Source organism: Martes martes (assembly GCF_963455335.1).
Source record: "Martes martes genome assembly, chromosome: 4".
In the NCBI taxonomy this organism is placed as follows: Eukaryota; Metazoa; Chordata; class Mammalia; order Carnivora; family Mustelidae; genus Martes; species Martes martes.
In genome coordinates, this window is record NC_137891.1 from 83619613 (window position 1) to 83640699 (window position 21087).

A 21087-nucleotide genomic window follows, 5' to 3' on the forward strand; every position below is an offset into this window, starting at 1 on the left:
ATGTGGAGCTCAATCCCAGGACCCTGGGATCATGACCTGAGCCAAAGGCAGATGCTTAACCATCCGAGCCACGAAGGTGCCCCTTTAAGAGATTCTTAACTGAGGGTTGCTGGAGGGGAGGTAGGTGGGGAGAACAGATAATTGGGTGATGGGCATTAAGCATGGCACTTGATGTGATGAGCACTGGGTGTTATATGCAACTGATGAATCATTAAATTTTACCCTGAAATTAATAATACACTATATGTTAACTAACATGAATTTAAATAAACGAATAAATAAATAAATGTAAACATTTTAAAGTAATTAATCCATAAAAGTATTAGAATAAAACAAAATCTCATAGCAAGAAAGATCTTAACTTCTTTACTACCTCTGATATAAAAGGCAGAAACTACAGAAGATAGGTAATTCAGGGATATCTGGGTGGCTCAGTCTGCCTTCAGCTCAGGTCATGATCCCAGGGTATTGGGATTGAGCCCTGCATCAGGCTCCCTGCTCAGCGGGAAGCCTGCTTCTCCCTTTCCCACTCCCCCTGCTTATATTCTCTCTCTCGCTGTCTCTCTGTCAAATAAATAAATAAAATCTTAAAGAAAAAAAAAAAGATAGGTAATTTGGTCATGGAAAAATAGACTACACTGCTTTTCAAAAACAAACAAAAAAACCCCTGCTCCCTAAAACAGTTAAAAGACTAATGACAAACCAGGAGAAACGTCATTGAAATGTAAATGATTGACAAGGAGCTATTCTTATCATTTCTACAAGATAAAGATCAATACTAAGATAAAGATCTTGGTATTATGTAATACCAAGATAGTAATAGATCTTAGTTGATACTAAGATAAAGATCAATAATCCAAGAGAACACAGGTCAAAAGTCATCAACAGGCATTTCACAGCAAATAAAATATACATGGTTCTTAAATACAGGGAATGAAGCCTAAACCCATATTACAGAAAAAGAAATGCAAATTAAAATTATTATTTTTTTTTTAAAGATTTTATTTATTTATTTGACAGAGAGAGAGATCACAAGTAGGCGGAGAGGCAGGCAGAGAGAGGAGGAAGCAGGCTCCCTGCTGAGCAGAGAGCCCAATGCGGGGCTAGATCCCAGAACCCTGGGATCATGACCTGAGCCGAAGGCAGAGGCTTAACCCACTGAGCCACCCAGGCGCCCCGCAAATTAAAATTATAAACTTCATTTTCCAGTTTTTAAATTGGTGAAGATCAATACAGTAGGTTAGTAAAAGGAAAACAGGCACTTTATGTATACTGCTAGTAGAAATGTAAAATGGTTTGATAATGTCTGCTAACATCAAAGGGGTATATATCCTCTCATCCAGCAAGAATACTTAAGAAACACATGTAGAAAATGATGTAGTCCTGTTTGTAGTAACCAAAGAGGAGGAGCAACCTACATGTCCATTCAAAGGGTCTGATTGAATAATAATGGTATCTTTAAATTAGAAGAAGTCAGTGCAAAAAGAATGTAGCAACTATTAATATACTAGCGTGTTGTTACTGAATGATCTCCAAGATGCATTTTTAAAATGAAAAAGCATGACACAGAAATATCGTTGGACACATTTTTGTAAAAAAGAATAACGGCAGGAAATACATAAGTAAGTTTATATTATATACGCATCTCTCTCTATATATAGTTGTGAGTGTGTGACACACACATCATCTCTGAATGGTATGTAAGAAACTAGTATGAATGGCTGGGTGAGAATTGAGTGGCTGGGGAGAGCAAATACTGGAAGAAGACTCATGGTTCACTGTATATCCTTCGATACCTTTTGTAGTCTGTATCATATGTTTTAAATACCTACTAGAAAAACCAATTAAATATTTTTTACATGGAAGGGGAAAATCTATGCTAGAAGTACGGAGATTTAGAGGCATTATCCTGCTACAGAGACCTACATAACAATTCTGAGTTTAACTTTATCCACTTATTTAAGGAAAAGATAAATCAATGTGGTATACTGTATCAACAAGAGAAAGGATAAAAAAAATGATCATTTCAGTAGATGAAGAAAAAGCATTTGATAAAGTACAACATCCATTCATGATAAAAACCCTCAACAAAGTAGGGTTAGAGGAAACATATCTCAACATAATAAAGTCCAACTATGAAAAAACAAAAATTAACATCCTACTTAATGGTGAAAAACTGAAAGCTTTTCCCCTAAGATTAAGAACGAGAGAAAGATGTCCTCTCACCACTTTTATTCAACATAGTCCTAGCCATGGTAATCAGACAATAAAAAGAAATAAAAGGCATCCAAATTGGTAAGGAAGAAGTAAAATATTCACTATTTGCCGATGGCATGTTACTACATTTGGAAAACCCTAAAGATTCCATCAAAAAACTACTAGAACTGATAAACTCAGTAAGTTTGCAAGACACAAAATCAATATACAGAAATCTGTTGCATTTTTATACATTAATAATAAAGTTGCAGAAAAAGTAGTTAATGAAACAATCTGATGTACAATTGCACCAAAAAGAATAAAGTAGCTTGGAATAAATGTCACCAAAGAGGTGAAAGACTTGTATTCTGAAAACTATATAACACTGATGAAAGAAACTGAACACGACGCAAAGAAACAGAAAAACATTCCATGCTCATGGACTGGGAGAACAAATAATACTAAAATGTCAATACTACCCAAAGCAATCCACAGATTTAATGCAAACCCTATCAAAATATCAACAGCATTTTTCACAGAAATAGAATAAAATTTATATGGAACCACAAAAGACCTTGAATAGCCAAAGCAATCTTGAAAAAACCCAAAACTAGAGATATCACAATCCCAGATATACTGGGATATCAAGATATCAAGTATATCAAGATATACTTGTATCAAGTATATACTTGTATCAAGTATATCAAGATAGCAACTCTCTGCTCAGCAGGGAGCCTGCTTTCCCTCCTCTCTCTCTGCCTGCCTCTCTGCCTACTTGTGATCTCTGTCTGTCAAATAAATAAATAAAATCTTAAAAAAAAATATATCAAGTATATCAAGATATACTTCAAAATGATAGTAGATCAAAAAAGTATGGTACTGGCACAAAAGTAGAAACATAGATCAATGAAACAGAGTAAAGAGCCTGGAAATAAACCCATGATTATATGGTCAATTAATCTACGACAAAGAAAATAAGAATATGCAGTCTCTTCAATAAATGGTGTTGGGAAAACTGAACAGCAACATGCAAAAGAATGAAACTGGACCACTTTCTCACACCATACATAAAAATAAACTCAAAATGGATTACAGAACTAAACGTGAGACTGGTGTGTGTGTGTATAAAATATCTATGTATATTATCCAGCTGTAAAAAATAATGAAATTATATACGGGATTTAAGAAAAGAAACAAATAAAGTAAAAAGACAAAAAACCGGACTCTTAAATGTAGAGAACAAACTGGTGGTTACCAGAGGGGAGGTTGGTTCAGTAATGGTTGAAATAAGTGAAGAGGATTAAGAGTACTCTTATTGTAGTGAGCACTGAGTAATGTACATAATTGTTTAATCACTATATTATATACCTGAAACTAATATAACACTGTACATTAATTATACAGGAATTAAAATAAGTAAATAAAAATTTTAAAAATAAATATATAAATAAAATGAACAAAACATAGGGGCAAAAGCCAGGATTAAGAGTACATCAATGTTTCGAAATGTAGTTCCAAACATAACTGAGCTGGAGTCTTCAGTGTCTCACTGTAAAAAAACTCTGCATACTTTAAAGTTACATTTTTTGTTGAAATACAATAAATGAAACCATAAACTGTTGTTGTATATAAGAAGATAAAATAGGACACTGCAAACAACAAATACTTTCAATACTACTGAGTTTTACTATAAGCTTCCAGAAAGGACTTCAATAAAACAGTTGAAAGAACACAAGAAATTACAGGAACAAGACCCTAGACAGGAGGAGAACTGCCAGGACAGGGAGGAAATTGCTCACTCATTCCATAGCAAAATTCTAAGCTAAAATACTTCAATTTGCCTGACTTTGAAAAACAAAGTAGGAAAGGACAATAAAGCATGAGGAAGGAGGTAGTTCCAATTTTAGATACGGGACCAAAGGAAGGATTCTTGAGAAGGTAACACCTGAGTAAATGTCCAGAGAAGATAAGAAAATGCAGACATGGGGAGGCATGGGATAGAGCACCCCAGCACAGGCAGTGGTAAGAATCTAGGCCCCAGGGGGAAAGTGGAGTGGAATCTGAGGACCAGAGTGGAGTCTCGGGTGGCCACGATAGAGCTGGGGAAGGAAAGGGGGTGAGAGATAAGGCCGCAGAGCTCAGGAGGGGTTTGTGTATGAGGTGAGCAGACACTAGGGCATGTGGAGCCAAAAAGTGGCATGACAACTTACACATTCGTAGCTTTAGTTGTCTTGAAAGAGACAGGAGAGCATGGAAAGAAGCAAGGAGTTGATTTAATGAACTATTGCAACAATCCAAAGGACAGACAATGATTACCTGGAAATGTTTTGACAGTAGAGTTGGCAAGAAGTGCTAGACTCTGTGTGTATTTGGAAGTGGAGCTACCAGAATGTTCCCAAAGGCAGAAGGGAGATTATGAGAAAAAGAGGAGTTGAGGATATGTGGGGTAGCGGAGGGAGGGTCAGGAGCTTGACTCTGCCATGCCTTCAGCACCCAAGTGGAATCATGCCTCAGGCAGTAAGGAATGCTGCTCTGGTAATGGAGCAGAGGGTGGGTCGCAGATAGTTCTGGGAGGGATCAGTGTGCCGCAGGCATTTAAAGTTACAAGATGAAATGAAAGTACCAACGGGGTGAGGTGGACAAGATAGAAAAGAGGTCCAGTACTGAGCCCAGCAGAGCACTTTAGTAGTGAGAAGCAAGAGAAAGGCACGAGGAGCACAGGGGAGGCAGGGAAACAAAGCAGGAGTGAGCACTGCACTGCAAGGAGACATGATGGCCACACGAGTGACCATAGGAGAAGCAGCCTGGAGCTCACTGACAATGCCAGGGGTGAGGTATGGGGAATGCTGGGATGGAAGCCTGAACAAACAGGCTCAGTAGAGAATGGGGTCAATATAGCCATGGTGGAAAGAGGAAGTACAGTCAAGATGAATTAAAAAAACATTTTTTAATGAACTATTTGGACTTCATCAAGATTAAAAGCTTTTGCACAGCAAAGGAAACAGTCAACAAAACCAAAGATAACTGACATAATGGGAGAAGATATTTGCAAATGACGTATCAGATAAAGGGCTAGTATCCAAAATCTATAAAGAACTTGTCAAACTCAACACCCAAAGAACAAATAATCAATCAAGAATAGGCAGAAGACATGAATAGACATTTCGGCAAAGACATCCAAATGGCCAACAGACACATGAAAAATGCTCCACATCACTTGCCCTCAGGAAAAGACAAATCAATATCACAATGAGATACCACCTTATACCAGTCAGAATGGCTAAAATTAACAAGTCAGGAAACGACAGATATTGGCAAGGATGCGGAGAAAGGGGAACTCTCCTACACTGTTGTTGGGAATGCAAGCTGGTGCAGCCACTCTGGAAAACAGTATGGAGGATCCTCAAAAAGTTGAAAATAGAGCTACCCTACGACCCAGCAATCGCACTACTGGGCATTTACCCTAAAGATACAAATATAGTGATCCAAAGGGGCATGTGCACCCGAATCTTTCTAGCAGCAAAGTCCACAATAGCCAAACTATGGAAAGTGCCTAGATGTCCATCAACAGATGAATGGATAAAGAAGACGTGGTATATATACACAATGGAATACTATGCAGCCATCAGAACCCCCGAAATCTTGCCATATGCAATGACGTGGATGGAACTAGAGGATATTATGCTGAGCGAAATAAGTCTATCAGAGAAAGACCATTATCATATGATCTCTCTGATATGAGGAATTTGAGAGGCAGGGCAGGGGGTCATGGGGGGTAGGGAGGGAAAAAATGAAACAAGATAGGATCAGGAGGGAGGCAAACTATAAGAGACTCAATCTCACTAAACAAACTGAGGGTTGCTGGGGGGTGGGCGGGAGGGACAGAGTGGCTGGGTTATGGACATTGGGGAGGGTATGTGCTATGGTGAATGCTGTGAAATGTGTAAGTCTGATGATTCACAGACCTGCACTCCTGGCGCAAATAATACATTACATGTTAATAAAAAGATTTTTTTAACATGGTAGAAAAACAATAGCATGATTTTAGGATGATGAGAAATTTCAGAGAGAGAATTAATGGCATTGTATTTTTTTTTTTTTTAAGATTTTATTTAAGAGACAGAGAGCACAAGCACAAGCAGGGGGGAAGGGGCGGAGGGAGAAGCACTCTCCTCACTGATCAGGAAGCTTGTTGTGGATCTTGATCCCAGGACCCAGTTGTTCATTACAAAATTATTCATAATATCCTCAAACTAAAGACACTTAACTATAAACAGAAGAACAGATGCATTAATTGTATAAATTAACACAATGGTATACTACAAAGCAGTAAAAATGAACAAACTGCTAAATGTAAAAATATTGATGAATCTCCCAAGCATAATATTAAGTGAAAGTAGTCAGGTGAAAAAGAATGCATATTGTATGATTTCTGCATGTTTTTATTTATACGAAATTCTCAAACAGTCCAAGGAGTCTTTTATATCATAAGTCAGGATGATAGTCACCTTGTGTGGGAGGGAGACAAGGAAATGAGAGGGGGTTGAGGTGGTCCCAGGTATGCAATACATTCTATCTCTTGGACGGATAAAAATTACATAGTTGGGGCACCTGGATGGTTCAGTTAGTTGAGTGGCGGCCTTTCACTTAGGTCATGATCCCAGGGTCCTGGGATCAAGACCCACGACAGGCTCTTGTCCAGTGGGGAGTCTGCCTCTCTCCCTCCCTCTCCTCCTGCCCCTGCTCGGTGCTATACCTCTCTCTCTCTCAAATAAATAAATAAAATCTTTAAAAAAAAAAGAAATTACCTAGTCACTTTGTGATTATTTGTAGAAATGTGTACTTATAATTTGTGTATGATCCTGTATGTATCTTACACTATTCAAAAAGATGTACTAAAAAACAAACAAAACAAAACAAAACAAAATGCAAGTTACCCTATGACATCTGCAGCCTGTTAGGGTAAGAGTTTAAGTAAAGACTGAGAATCAGTCACTATGGACACAGTGAAAAAAAGATCCCTGTGGGAGGGATGTTTAACTTTTTCTTTTTCTTTTTTTAATTTTATGTATTTGACAGAGAGAGACACAGCGAGAGAGGGAACACAAGCCAGGGCAGTGGGAAAGGGAGAAGCAGGCTTTCCGCTGAGCAGGCAGCCCCATGCAGGGCTCAATCCCAGGACCCCAGGATCATGACCTGAGCTGAAGGTAGCTGCTTAAAGACTGAGCCACCCAGGCGCCCCTGGGATGTTTAACTTTAAAGACCTATAAGTCAACTTCGAACCTAAGAATATAACAGATGAATAAGACTTCTAAAAATCTGCCAGTAAAATCAAGAGTTAGCTCTTAAAACAAGGCTGCTCAAACGTTCCCTCAAAAATAGTAATATTTTCGGGGCGCCTGGGTGGCTCAGTGGGTTAAGCCTCTGCCTTCGGCTGAGGTCATGATCCCAGGGTCCTGGGATCGAGCCCCGCATCCGGCTCTCTGCTCGGTAGGAAGCCTGCTTCCCTCTCTCTCTCTCTCTGCCTGCCTCTCTGCCTACTTGTGATCTCTGTCAAATAAATATATAAAATCTTTAAAAAAATAGTAATATTTTCTTCTTTTTGTAGGAAAAATAATACCCTATAGGGAAAAAAGCAAACATGTATATATGCTTTTCATCCTTCCCACAGTGATTAGTAAAGAAATATTAAATTACTGTACATTATCATATTGTCACAGAATTCCTCTTACTAAAACTGAATTTCTAAGAAAGACAAAAACAAAAACAGCCAGATTTATAAGACACCACTTAGACAGAAATCTTGATATGGTTGTTTCTTCTCACCCCTCTGCCCTCAAATTATCAAAAATTTCCTGCCAAAAGTTCAAACAAACAAATACCGTTCAGCGCTTTTGTTACATAAAATCTATGTCAAATTTTGGCTTCCTTATCCTGGCATTTCTCCATTATAAGGTGACAAAAATGTTCATCATAAAAATATCTTTTAAGACAAACTCACAGTTAGTGACTGCTGGAATCAGTTCTTTGCACTCACCAGGGAGGGTAGATATGGACAATGTCTTGGGGATGTCCCTTGAGGTGGCGAGCAGTCTCCTTTGTGAACAGAACCTTCAGGCCAGTCCTGGGGACCTCACCTTGAGATGGGCTGTTGGCCTGCAGCCCTGCTAAATGCTCACACTTAGCAACTAGGATGGTGCATTCCTCATGCAGCTCTAGAATTTTCACAATTAATACACCAGATTTTCTACCTAGAAGGTGAAGGGGGGGGAAAAAAGCAAAATAGAGTAAAATAGACATATGGGCCAACTGTGAATAAAATGTCATGAAAAAAAGAACCACATTAAGATTGCTTTATTCACCTCAAGAAAATGGTTTGTATACTTTGCAATGTATAGACTCTAACATACTCACTGTGACATCTTTTTAATCAAAATAACATACATGTTGCATTTTAAGCAACATACAAAATAGTTTTCCATCATAAAGAAACAGTCTTGCATACATAGAAGACTCAGACCCATCATTTCACAGAGCACGTTTTTACACCAAAATTTTAACTCTTTTGATAACCACAACAAAGGGAGTAACATCACTTATTGGTCCTTCTTCTTTCTTTTTTTTTTTTTTTAACTTTATTTATTTGACAGAGATCACAAGTAGGCAGAGAGGCAGGCAGAGAGAGGGAGGAGGAAGCAGGCTCCCTGCTGAGCAGAGAGCCCGATGCAGGGCTCGATCCCAGGACCCTGAGATCATGACCTGAGCCGAAGGCAGAGGCCTAACCCACTGAGCCACCCAGGTGCCCTGGTCCTTCTTCTTTCTTATATGCTCCCATTACCTCATTAACTGCTTTGATTCTCTACTTTGGAAATGATATAAATGGTTGCAAATGTTCTAATGATCACAAAGATTAAAGGTAAGGATTTCTGAGGAATGCTGAATGTTAGGGCTCAAGATTTATATAGATGGAATTTAATCTGAATTAAAGTACTGGCTCTCTGATTAATTAAGTTTGGTCAAGATAGCATTTGAGCATTTGTTTTTCTCATGTGTAAAATGGGGATCATGCCACCTGCCTCAAGGAACATTTTAAGAATTAAATGAGAGAACTAAAGTTGACAGTGTATATAACCTAAAACCCATATATGTCCCAGAAACTGTCACAACACCAGGAGACTTAAATAAGGATGCATACCTCAGTACTGTTTCACCCTAAGAGCAAAAAACTGGAGCTAGCACAAATCAGTAGGAGGAAAGGTAAGCTATGCTGTGTGCATACAACAGAACACATGCAGAGCAATAGTGGACCAGGTCTATATGTATTAGCATGGAGAGATCTCAAAAACAAGAGGGGATGAACAAGATATATAGAGTATGATACCTATAATGTCATTTTTTTAAGCACAGAAAACAATAAAGTATTGTTGCAGATATATATGTAACATAAGTATATAAATATGACTAACAGGATACATAGAAAAACATACCTAAGGAGAAAGAGGGGAGCATGACTCAGGTTTTCACACTTATTTGTCATATTGTTTCTATTATAAAAATATGTGGATCAAACAAAGACAAAAGACTAAAATGTTATTAATTCTAGGTGGTAAGTATACTTATGTTTTTCTGTTACTTTTTTAATTAAAAAGAAAGAAATAAAATAACAAAAGCTAAGTGTCTAGTATAGTATCCTGCTAGTAATAATAGACACTGATAGTTTTCTTTACCCCTTTAGCGAACTTGTTAATAGTGAATAATAAAAATTAATATTTAAATAGCACCAATGTTTTCATTATATAATTTAATTTCATTTCCATTTCTTTCTCCCCCTCATTTTCCCCTCACTCTTAACTTTCCATTCCTTCCTTTCTCTAAGTGCCAATAGCATGTGTTTACATATTAAGCAAGGCCACACTGAGCACTATCTTGAACTACTGTTTCCTAAGGTATGTACCTTGCTACTATTTCCTAAGGTAAGGAATGAAACAGAATGGGGGACAGATATGAACAAGCATAATGTCAGGCTGGCAGTACCAGTCACTACGGGGGAGGGAAGTGGAGAAATGAAAAATGAAAACAAGTATTATAGAAAGGCTCTAACTAGGAAGTAATCATTGAGTCTTCTCTGCCACAATAGTTGTTACTTTAATAAAAAGTGGCTCACCTCAGTTGATGAATAGGAAAAGGAGTCGGGATAACATAACAGTCACTCTGGTACATACACACCATTTTTCTCATGTAGGGTAGCCAGAGCAATGGGTGGAGAATTAGGATCTTTAGCAGCAAAGGGAAATGCCCTAGGTTTCAGGGCTATGTTAACTATAGGAGCATTTGTGGACATATTTTATGAATTTTTAAAACTTGAACCTATAGTCAGGGCCTATCCCTAAAACTATGCAGTAGGCATGGAACCCCTCCCATCAACCAGTGACAGCAGCTGCTGTTCAGAGTTCCAGGGCCCATGAAATCAGGTGGTATGGCAAAGCACATTCTTTTGGGTCTGTGTGGCTGTCTGCCTTGGCAGCCTCTACCCATACTCATTAGGTCTGCCTGAGCTGCACAAGTTCTCTCCTTGGGTACTAATTATTGTCTTGTGCAGCTCTGACTAAAAGTGAAATAGGATTTCAGTGGTCTGTCCAACCCTACAGTTTCCATAGAACTTTGACAGATTGTATAAAGGCAAGACATTGCAGAAACATGTAGTTATTATAGCAGAAATACCTATATATCTAAGATGAATCATACTGCTACTAACTATACTCTCTTTGAAGATTTTTATGATAAATCCTGGCAATATTCCTAAAACTATGGTTTCTGCTGAAGATACATAGCTCTAAATAACTTATAAAATAAACATGCTTCATGGTATTAACTATCACTACAGCCCAGGTGCTTCAGCACAGAGTAAACATAATTTTTTTTTGAAGATTTTATTTATTTATTTGAGAGAGAGAGAGAGACAGAGCATAAGCAGGGGGGACGCAGAGGGAGAGGGAGAAGCAGACTCCTGCCAAATAAGGAGTTCCATGTAGGGCTCGACCCCAGGGCCCTGAGACCATGACCTGAGCCCAAGGCAGATACTTAACCAACTGAGCCACCCAGACATCCCCAGGATAAACATACTTAATGGTACTACCATCACAGCCCTGGTATACTGTGGCATAGAATAAGCACACTGTATGGCTTTTTAATAAGCACACTCTGTGGTATTACTATCACCACAGCCACGATGCACTGCAGTATAGGAAAGCATGCTTTATGGTAGTATCACTAGAACCCTGGTGTACTGCAGTGTAGAATAAACACCACATATGGGGGGCGCCTGGGTGGCTCAGTGGGTTAAAGCCTCTGCCTTCGGCTCGGGTCATGATCTCAGGGTCCTGGGATTGAGCCCCGCATCGGGCTCTCTGCTTAGCAGGGAGCCTGCTTCCCTTCCTCTCTCTCTCTGCCTGCCTCTCTGCCTACTTGTGATCTCTGTCAAATAAATAAAATCTTTAAACAAACAAACAAACACCCCATATGGAATTGATTATCACCCTTGTATACCGCCACATGGAATAAACACACTGTATGGTACCGACTATCACTAAAGTCCTGGTACATTGCAGCATGCCTGGTGACTTAAATAGGCTTGGTAAACCAGAATGCTGAGCGGTGCCATCTAGGCTCTACCACAGGGCTAGAACACCACAATGTTCTCTACAAAGCACTCTAAAGTCTCTCATAGAGAACATCCTTCCAACACAGCCTTGGGAGAAACCAGTGGCCTGCCTTCCCTAAAGAAATTAAGGCAGTGTAATTTCCACTTTGTGTGAGGGATAAAAAAGTAAAAAGCAACCTAAGACAAACTGTATATTTGAAGGAAGCTTTCAATCTGGGCATAAGAGATACTGCTTTTACAAATGAAGATTAATTAAATGGGTGGTATGAAAAGGCATTTTTGTGCCAGCAAGACAACATTTTGCATAAATGCTCTAAGACTCAGTCAAAATATCACTTGGACCAGGAAGGCATTACTGAATCCCAGCCAGAAGCAACTATTCCTTCCCTTTTGAAATTCTCAAATACCTTATGCTTATCTTCTTTTTAACAGTGTCCTCATTTTAAAATGGAGACAGTATTAGCCATTCTCAAGAACACTGCAAACATCAGGAGATATAATATGGAAAGCTCATAGTGCAGGGCATGGTCCATCACACATGTAATAGAAGCAGCCATTGTCACCGTGGTCACTGTCAATGTTAACTTTTCAAGGCATTTTTAAATCTATTATCATACTTGACCTACAATAACCCTTTGAAATAGATAAGGAAGATATTAATCTACCTTTTTGACAGATAAGAAAACCAAAAAAGTTACTTGCTTACATGACTTTCTTAAGATCAGAGAGAATTACTGGCAGGTCTAATCCTAGAAGTTGAGTGTCCTTACAAGTCATGAACCAAAATGTCTCTCAGGTAAATGCTGGTCAAAAACAGGAAATTTTAAGTGATGCTTTTTTCCTACTCTATTATGTTAAAACATAAGACTTGTTTAAAATATTAAGAAAGCATATCCAGTTGAGAAATGGAGGATCTCGCTATGGCTGGACATGGTCAGAGTGTTAACACTGATCATTGCACTGTAAAAGAAGAGGATACTTTTGTCACAGTACTAAATATTGAAGAGTTAAGTGTCACTAAGATCAACTGTATAAATAGTAATATATAACACCAAAGACTTTAAATGATTAAGAAAGGAATAAAAGGATTCATAGAGAAAGTATACCACGGGATATAGTAAGTTCTACCCATATATATGATAGCAGATAAAACAGTTCTTAGTTAAAAATGGAAAATATTAACTTAAAGGCTAACATTTGCCAAATGAATGTGTGAATGATTTATCAGCTAACTGCTCTTAAAAAAATCTGGTCTTAAATGGCTAAGAGGCCACAAGGAATCAAGCAAATGATGTAAGAACAAAATATATCTGAGACTCCTGGGTTAAATGACTTCTTTGAAATATATAGGTATTTACTTGAAATATATGGAGCCTGGGCCCATTTACATAAAAAGTCAACTTCTAAGTAGGTTATGTTAATGAATTAATATGTATTATAATGATAACTTTCATGAACATTTATATAAGAAATACTATATAAGAAATTAATGAAAATTATACAAGAAAGTACCAAGTGGAACTAAGTTAGTTTGTGGGGATATAGAGATGTTGAGATACTGAAATGATCCTCCTTTAGAGGACAGAAACAGCTCTAAGTTTTTCTAAGAGAAACACTCTTCATAATATATTTGTTGCACTCTAAGTTACTATATTTAATTAACCAAACATTGGCTACATAGTAATATGGAATTTCGCCTTTTATTATTACTCTCTATCTTCATAGGTATCCCATTCGACTAATCTATACAGTATCTTGCAGTAGAGTATATGGCCTACTGTTTTCTGAAACTGGTGCTTTTTTTCTTCTTCAGGTCAAATCATCAAAAGTGCCCATCACTCCTTTTTCCCCTCAGTTCTCACCCATAATGTACTTGCACACACAGAATGACAGACAGACACATATGCACATACACACACACACAGAAGTTGGGATGACAGCACAGCAAACCTCGGGGATGGACATCTGGTCCATCTGCTTCCAGTCAAGTAGAACTTCTGTCCTGAACAGATATTTGACATGGCTACCACCAGCTATGATTATTAAAATTCTTCTTGTTGTACTAACTCTGGATTACCATGGTATAATCAGTTCACATTTTACTCCTTTTAAAGATATTTTATAGCTTTCCCCCCCAACTCCCAAAATGATACACACCTCTAGAACCAAAGTGGTTTTATGTGGGTGCTTCTGTTAGTTACTTGTGAAATTTTAAATACCTTTAAACAACTCTATGTCCTAATCTATTAATTTCTGGTATATGTGTATATATAGAGAGAGAGAGAGAGAGAAAGAGAGAGAGAGAGAGAGAGAGAGAAAGCGCACCAAAGACTTTAAATGATTAAGAAACAGGAGTCAAAGGATTCATACAGAAAGTATACCACAGGATCTAGTAATTTCTATCCATATATATGAATAGTAGATAGAACAGTTCTTAGTAAAAATGGAAATCCCAGCCTTATAAAATGAAGGAGGGCTAGAGTCCTAGGAATACATAGGAATGAGAATATCCCTATCCTCAATTTCAAATGATCGGTTTTAGTCTTTTTATGCTCAGTTAGGCCCTCCAAATGCCAAAAGAAACAGGATAGTATTCTGGTGGCTTCAATATCCTCACTAGAAGTCTCAGCTTTCCCCAAAAGTTCATTCCACCCCTTCAGAGAAGAGTCCATTCCTATTCTGGCTAGGACTAAATGCAGTCTGCCTAAACCTGGGTGGCAGGGCATAGGAGATCAGATGACAAAAGTCAAGCAGAGAGAAGCCAAGGTCTTATACCACTGGGTAGACTTGGGTTATTTCCTATGAGTGTGTTGGGAAATCAATGAGGAAGGCGCATAATCTGCTTTGCTGAGAACAGACTGAGGGTAGAAAGGAAGAAATGGAGAGACCAGTTAGGAGGCTACTGTGGCAAAAGAAAAAAAAAGAGAGAGAGAGAGAGACAGAGAGACTACTGTGGCAACCTTGGAGAGATGATAGTAACTTGGATCTGGGAGGTGAGGAGTGGGGACAGTGGTGGTAAGAAGTGCCTGGAAGCTAGATATATTTTGAACAGAGAGCCAACAGAACTTGTTGATGGACTGCAAGTGGGAAATGAAAGAGTCAAGAATGACTCCAATGTTTTGGCCTAAGGAAGTAGAAGTAAAATTAATGTTTACTGAGACAGAGAAGATTTCTAGATGACCAGTTTTCTTTGAGTGTTTTTGTGTTGGGGGAGGGGGTGGCCTTGAGAGGGAAGAATACTGGTAATGAAGATATCAGTTTTGGATATATTAAGATTGAGATGCCTCTTAGTTAATACAATAGGCTGACCTTAACGGACCTTTTCACTCTAGTACCTGGCCATTCTAATCTATGGTACATAAGGCCCACTACAGTGTTCTTTTTAAGTATAAATTTATAATAGCCATCCTTGGGCTTGAACCCTTCAATGGCTATCTACTGGGTAAAATCCAAACTAATTTCCAGTGTAAAGAAAGGTCTTTGTTACTTGTTATTTCTAGCTCCTCTAATCTCAAATTCCCCAGCTCTACTCAGTATTTTTAATTCTTTCTATAGGAAGGTGAAAACTAGACCATACTTTTAAGAAAGAGTTTCATCACCCTCTCCCTGGTGAACTCCCTGAATACAACTTTCTTTTTCCATCCAGCTGAGTTTATTACTCTTGTTTATGTCATCACTGCACCTCTTACTTACCAACATTTTTGCATATAAAATGAATAGTTTTGTCTACTAAACCATGAACTCAGTGCTGTACCTGGATCAGTACCAATAAATATGTATAAACTAAATGAACCCTAATATAAATTGATGTAAAGAACTTGGGGACTATTTTACTAGCCTGAATTTCACTGCTAACCAAGATGATTCTAACTTACTTCCCTTTCCCTAAGTTGAACATGATATGCATCCAGAGAATGCAAATTAACTGTGATTCAAGTGATACTCCAAGAAGGAAAATAAACAACACATTTCAAAATAAGATCCAAATGATGTTTTACCTATTCACTGTTTGCATCTTACCTGTTTTATTCATTAACATGCACTGAAATCTGAATTGTATTTGTATATAATCATATTATCTTTTCTTTTGAGAAGTTACAATTATGCTTAATTTTTACCAAGGATTCCCAAACACCTAGCAATATTATGCTCCTGTGAGGCTTCAATGTGTAAGACTCTTATTAATTGCAATATTGATTACTGTTTGTTAAATCAAAACTAGTTTCTCAGTAAATTTTGTAAGCTGCCATTGGATTCATTTCATAATTTCATGATAAAATTTAGAAAGCTCCAAGCAAGATGTCTAGATTATAATACCTAAAAACTATACTTTGAAGAAATTCACATCTTTATCCTGTAATCAGCACAATTACTTTTGTTTAAAATTTATGTTCTCCCATAAAATTTTAAGTCATCTGGCAATGATGAACAGACACATTTGTTAACCACAAGTGCTTACTGAGCTATAAACAATTGTGCTTTCACTTCTTGATTCCACATTTTTTTTTTTTTGCCTTTCACCCAGTTTAAAATATTCTTCACCAAAGCCACAGTAATCCTAAGCATGAATCAGAAACCTGAAACCCAACTCTTAAAACAAAAACACAAAAAACAAAAAACTAGACAATACTGACCAGGCGACTAGAATGTTCATCATGGTCTGTAGCGATGAGAACTTTCAGAATTTAACAAAGCATATCAGCCACCTGGGATCACAGTGTCGCAGTGCTACCACCAGGAATGTCACTGTGACTTGTCCTGCAAAGGCAGCCTGTACTGTTTTGGGAGAGGGTAAAGAGGCAATAGAAGTTCCAATTTTTTTAAAAATCCAAGTAAGAAAAAAAGTATGCAAAGGTTCCAGGAAGATAGTAGATTCCTAAGTGAAGTTTATACAAAACTGGACAAGAAGGGATACTCTGGTTTGAATGTCTGTGTCCCTCATGAATTCATATGTTGAAGTCCTAACTCTCAGAGTGGCTGCATTTGGAGACAGGACTACCAAGAAAGTAATTTTTTTTATTATGTTATGTTAGTCACCACACAGTACATCATTAGTTTTTGGTGTAGTGTTCCATGATTCATTGTTTGCATATAACACCCAGTGCTCCATGCAATACATGCCCTCCTTAATATCTATCACCCGGCTAACCCATGTCCCTACTCCTCTCCCCTCTAAAACCTTCAGTTTGTTTCTTGAAGTCCACAGTCTTTCATGGTTCATCTCCCCCTCTGACTTCTCCTCCTTCATTTTTCCCTTCCTTCTCCTAATGTTCTCCATGGTATTCCTTACGTTCCACAAATAACTGAAACCATATGATAATTATCTTTCTCTGCTTATTTCACTTAGCATAAACTCCTCCAGTTCCATCCATGTTGATTTAAAAGTTGGGTGTTCATCCTTTCTGATGGCTGAGTAATATTCCATTGTATATATGGACCATATCTTCTTTACCCATTTGTCTGTTGAAGGGCATCTTGCCTCTTTCCACAGTTTGGCTATTGTGGACAATGCTGCTATGAACACGGGGGTGCATATGGTCTTCCAAGAAAGTAAAGTTGAATGAGGCCATAGGGTGGGGCTCAGATCTGATAGGATTAGTGTTCTTATAAGAAGAGACACCAGAAAGCTCCATTTCTCACTACTGAGCATAGAGAAAAGGCCACAAGAGCACATAGCCAGATACCTGCTGCCTACAAACAAGGAAAAGCAAAGCTTGCACTAGAAACTGACCATGGTGGAACCCTGATCTGTTGTTTAAGCCACAAAGTCTATGGTATTTTGTTATGGCAGCTCAAGCTAGGTACTGATGTAACAAATAACTAAAAATGTGGAAGTAGCTTTACAGCTGCGTAATGGGTAGAGGCTGGAGGAGTTCTGAGGTACATTCTAGAAATATGTATGTTAAGGGTAATTCTGGTGAGGTATCAAACAGAAATGAGGAGACTATTAGAAACTGGAGGAAAGTAGATTACTATGAACTGAGATTACTATGAACTGAATGTTTGTATACCATCAAAATTCTTATGTTGAGGCCCTAATCCCTAACTGTAGTGTTTACAGATGACAATTTAAAAAATAATGAAGTCATGAGAATGGAGCTCGTATGAGTCCCTTACAATGAGGGACTTAAGAGAGACGGTATCTCTTTTTGCCATGTGAGGATATAGCAGGGTGGCCATCTACAAACCAGAAAGTTGGCTTTCACCAGGAACCAAATCTACTGGCACCTTGAACTTGGACTTCCCAGAATCCAGAACTATGAGAATTAAATATCTGTTGTTTAAGTCATTCAGTCTATGGTATTTTGTTATAGCAGCCCAAACTGATTAAGACAACAATTTTTGTCATAAAGTGGTAAAGAACTCAGCTGAATTGTGTTTTGTTTTGTTTTAAGATTTTATTTATTTAATTGTCAGAGAGAGTGAGAGAGCACAAGCAGGCGGAGCAGCAGGCAGAGGGAGAGGGAGAAGCAGGCTCCCTGCTGAGCAAGGAGCCAATGCCGGGCTTGATACCAGGATCATGACCTGAGCTGAAGGCATACACTTGAGCGACTGAGCCACCCAGGCACCCCGTTCTACTGTTTTGTAGAAGATAGAACTTGTAAGCCATGATAATGGATATTCAGCAGAGATTTCTAACTAAAATGTAAAATGTATAGCTTGCATCCTCCTGACTTAAGAGTAAAATTTGAGAGGAGAGAGATGAATTGAAGAAGGAATTGTTAAGCAAAAAAGGAAGTAGCACTTAAGACTTGGAAAATTCTCAGCCTGTCCATCTTGCAAAAAATGGGAAAGCATCCTAAAAGAGAACACCAAAGGTGTGGCTAGACTATTAATTGATAAAGAGATTGTGGATGAATGAGCAAAAAACACTGTCATTTGAACTAAAGGAGACATAAAGGGAAGAATGACTCCAAAGGTACTGAAGAGATCATCAGGGCTGCCACTCACCACAGGCCCAGGGGACAGGGCTGATTATTTTTCCTGGTTTCCAAAGTATGGGTCTACCTTTCTGGTTTAGGTGGGCCAAAAATGTCCTCTCCTTGCCTCAGTGGTGAGGTCTTTGCAGAAAGCCCTAAGGGTGCAAAGCCCCACAGAGCCATGGGGGTAATCCTGACATCCCCGTAGACCTAGAAGGCAGAGCACTGAACTAAAGGGAATTTTCCCTGAGCCGTAAAATCTAATGGAATTTTCCTTGGTAGTTTTTGGACTTGAGACTTGTTACCCCTTTCTTCCTTCCCATCTTCCTCTAGGAATGGAAATGTCTGTGCTATACCTGTCCCAGCATCATATTTGGAAGCATATTAACTTGTCTGGTTTCATAGGCTCATAGCTGTTGAGGAATTATGCCACTGGATGAATTGTACCTAGAATCCCACCCACCTCTGATTTAGATGATATTTAGATGAAACTTTGGACATTAGACTTTAGAGTTGATAATGGAATGAATTAAGACATTCAGGGCTGTTGGGATGAAATGAATGTATTTTGCATGTGAGAAGGGCATGCATTTTGGGAGGCTTCAGGCAAAATGCTTTGGATTGAATGTTTGTGTCTCCCTAAATTTATATGTGAAGCCATAACCCTAACTTCCATATTTAAAGATGGCAATATTTAAAGATGGTGCTTCTGAGGAAAGAATTAAGGTTAAATAAGGTCATAATGAGGGGGCGCAGATGCATTATGATTAGTGTCCTTATAAGAAGATGCACCAGCAGTCTGTCTTTCCTCTTACGCACAAAGAGGTCATGTGAACACACAGCTAGATGCAGCTGCCTATATGGCAGGAAGAAAACTCTCACTGGGACTGCATCATGGTGGTTGACACCCTGATTTCAGAATTCCAGCCTCTAAAACTGTGAGAAATAAATCATTTAAGAACGCTGGTCTGGAGCATTTTGTTATGGCACCCAGAGCTGACTGAGACAGGGGCCATTACAGGTTAACCTTTCCAAGGAGTGAAGTATATAGGACCACTGAATGTGCATATTGCCCCTCCCACTCTGAATACTAAAAAAGGAAGGTTATCTTTATTAAAAAACATCCTCATTTAAAACACCTTATTTTGTAACACTGTGGGTAATATTTTTGCCCCATAAAATAGGCTTTAAGTGGTATCAAAAAATCACACTGAAAACGTTTAAAAGGTCTTAAGGCTAAAGAGAAGGTATAGAAATAGATATCTAAATACCTCTTCTTTAAATGTAACATCAACTGAAAAATGAATGTGCTGAGAAAAATTTCAGGAATCACTAAATAGCAAATTACTAATTGTGGATGATCAGAAGAATCCTCCAGAGTTTAGAGGCTCACACCTACCATCCTCTAAACAATATTGATGAAGGCCAGAACTGCATGTGCATTTGTATAGAACAGCACACCCTCTGTATGTGGAAACACTATAAATCTGTGTAGCAAAAAAGAGTTGAAAATACACTTACTGATGCACTAACAGAATTCAGAGTGCCACTACTGCCATGTTATTTTTGATACTTATTCCGTATCAACCCTCAACATTCTCCTCTTCTGTAACAATCATTAATAAAGGATATTCTAATGAACAACTTCTAAATTATTAGTTAAGCCACTTTATATTAGGTCAAAATGGGCAAAATCTACAGTTAACCAGAGCAGTGCATCTACTAATGAGTACAATAAATGCACAACTATTAAACAAAAGTAGGTATTTTAGTCTTGAGTGCTGTCTCTTTTCAACAATATTATAACAAACACTAACAGGGGAAAGGAGAGGAAATACGAAGGGAAATTAGTTTAAGGATTAAAATGATATGATGTCAAGAAAGTGCCTCTCTCAAAAGGCATGCAATGAGAGACAAGAGAGTTCTAATCATGGAAAAGTGCAAGGGATGTAAAACACATACAGGGACTCCTTAGTGAAAAATACTCAGAGTCCCTTTACATGGAAACACCACACAAGACAAGGTAAAACAGAAAGATAGAATTTTAAAAGTAGAAAGAACTTAAGGCCTAACAAATTTGACTCTTTATCAGTAAAGAAAGTGAGGCAAAGATCACATGACCCACATAGGCTTTTAGCTCTAGCAGAGCTGGGACCAAAACCATCTCCCTTCTAAGACCATGTCTGCATTCAGATGTCATGTAATGTTTTTAAATTCACCACTGACATCTATTTATTTCATAAACACTTTCTGAGTTACCAGACACTGAGTTACCAGGCACTGATTGGAACTGCTAGGTAAGCCCTATAT

At 38.2% G+C, this 21087-nt stretch overlaps 1 protein-coding gene across 2 annotated transcripts in view; it reads right to left on the minus strand.

The window, feature by feature from the left end:
• The window catches only part of SPIDR (scaffold protein involved in DNA repair), a 564249-nt gene that overhangs the window by 262601 nt on the left and 280561 nt on the right, over window positions 1-21087 (minus strand). For both annotated transcript variants that reach the window (XM_080801921.1, XM_080801922.1), the window contains exon 8: window positions 8234-8447. In XM_080801921.1, coding sequence (XP_080658047.1) covers window positions 8234-8447 — 214 coding nt within the window. The remainder of the gene's footprint in view (window positions 1-8233; window positions 8448-21087) is intronic.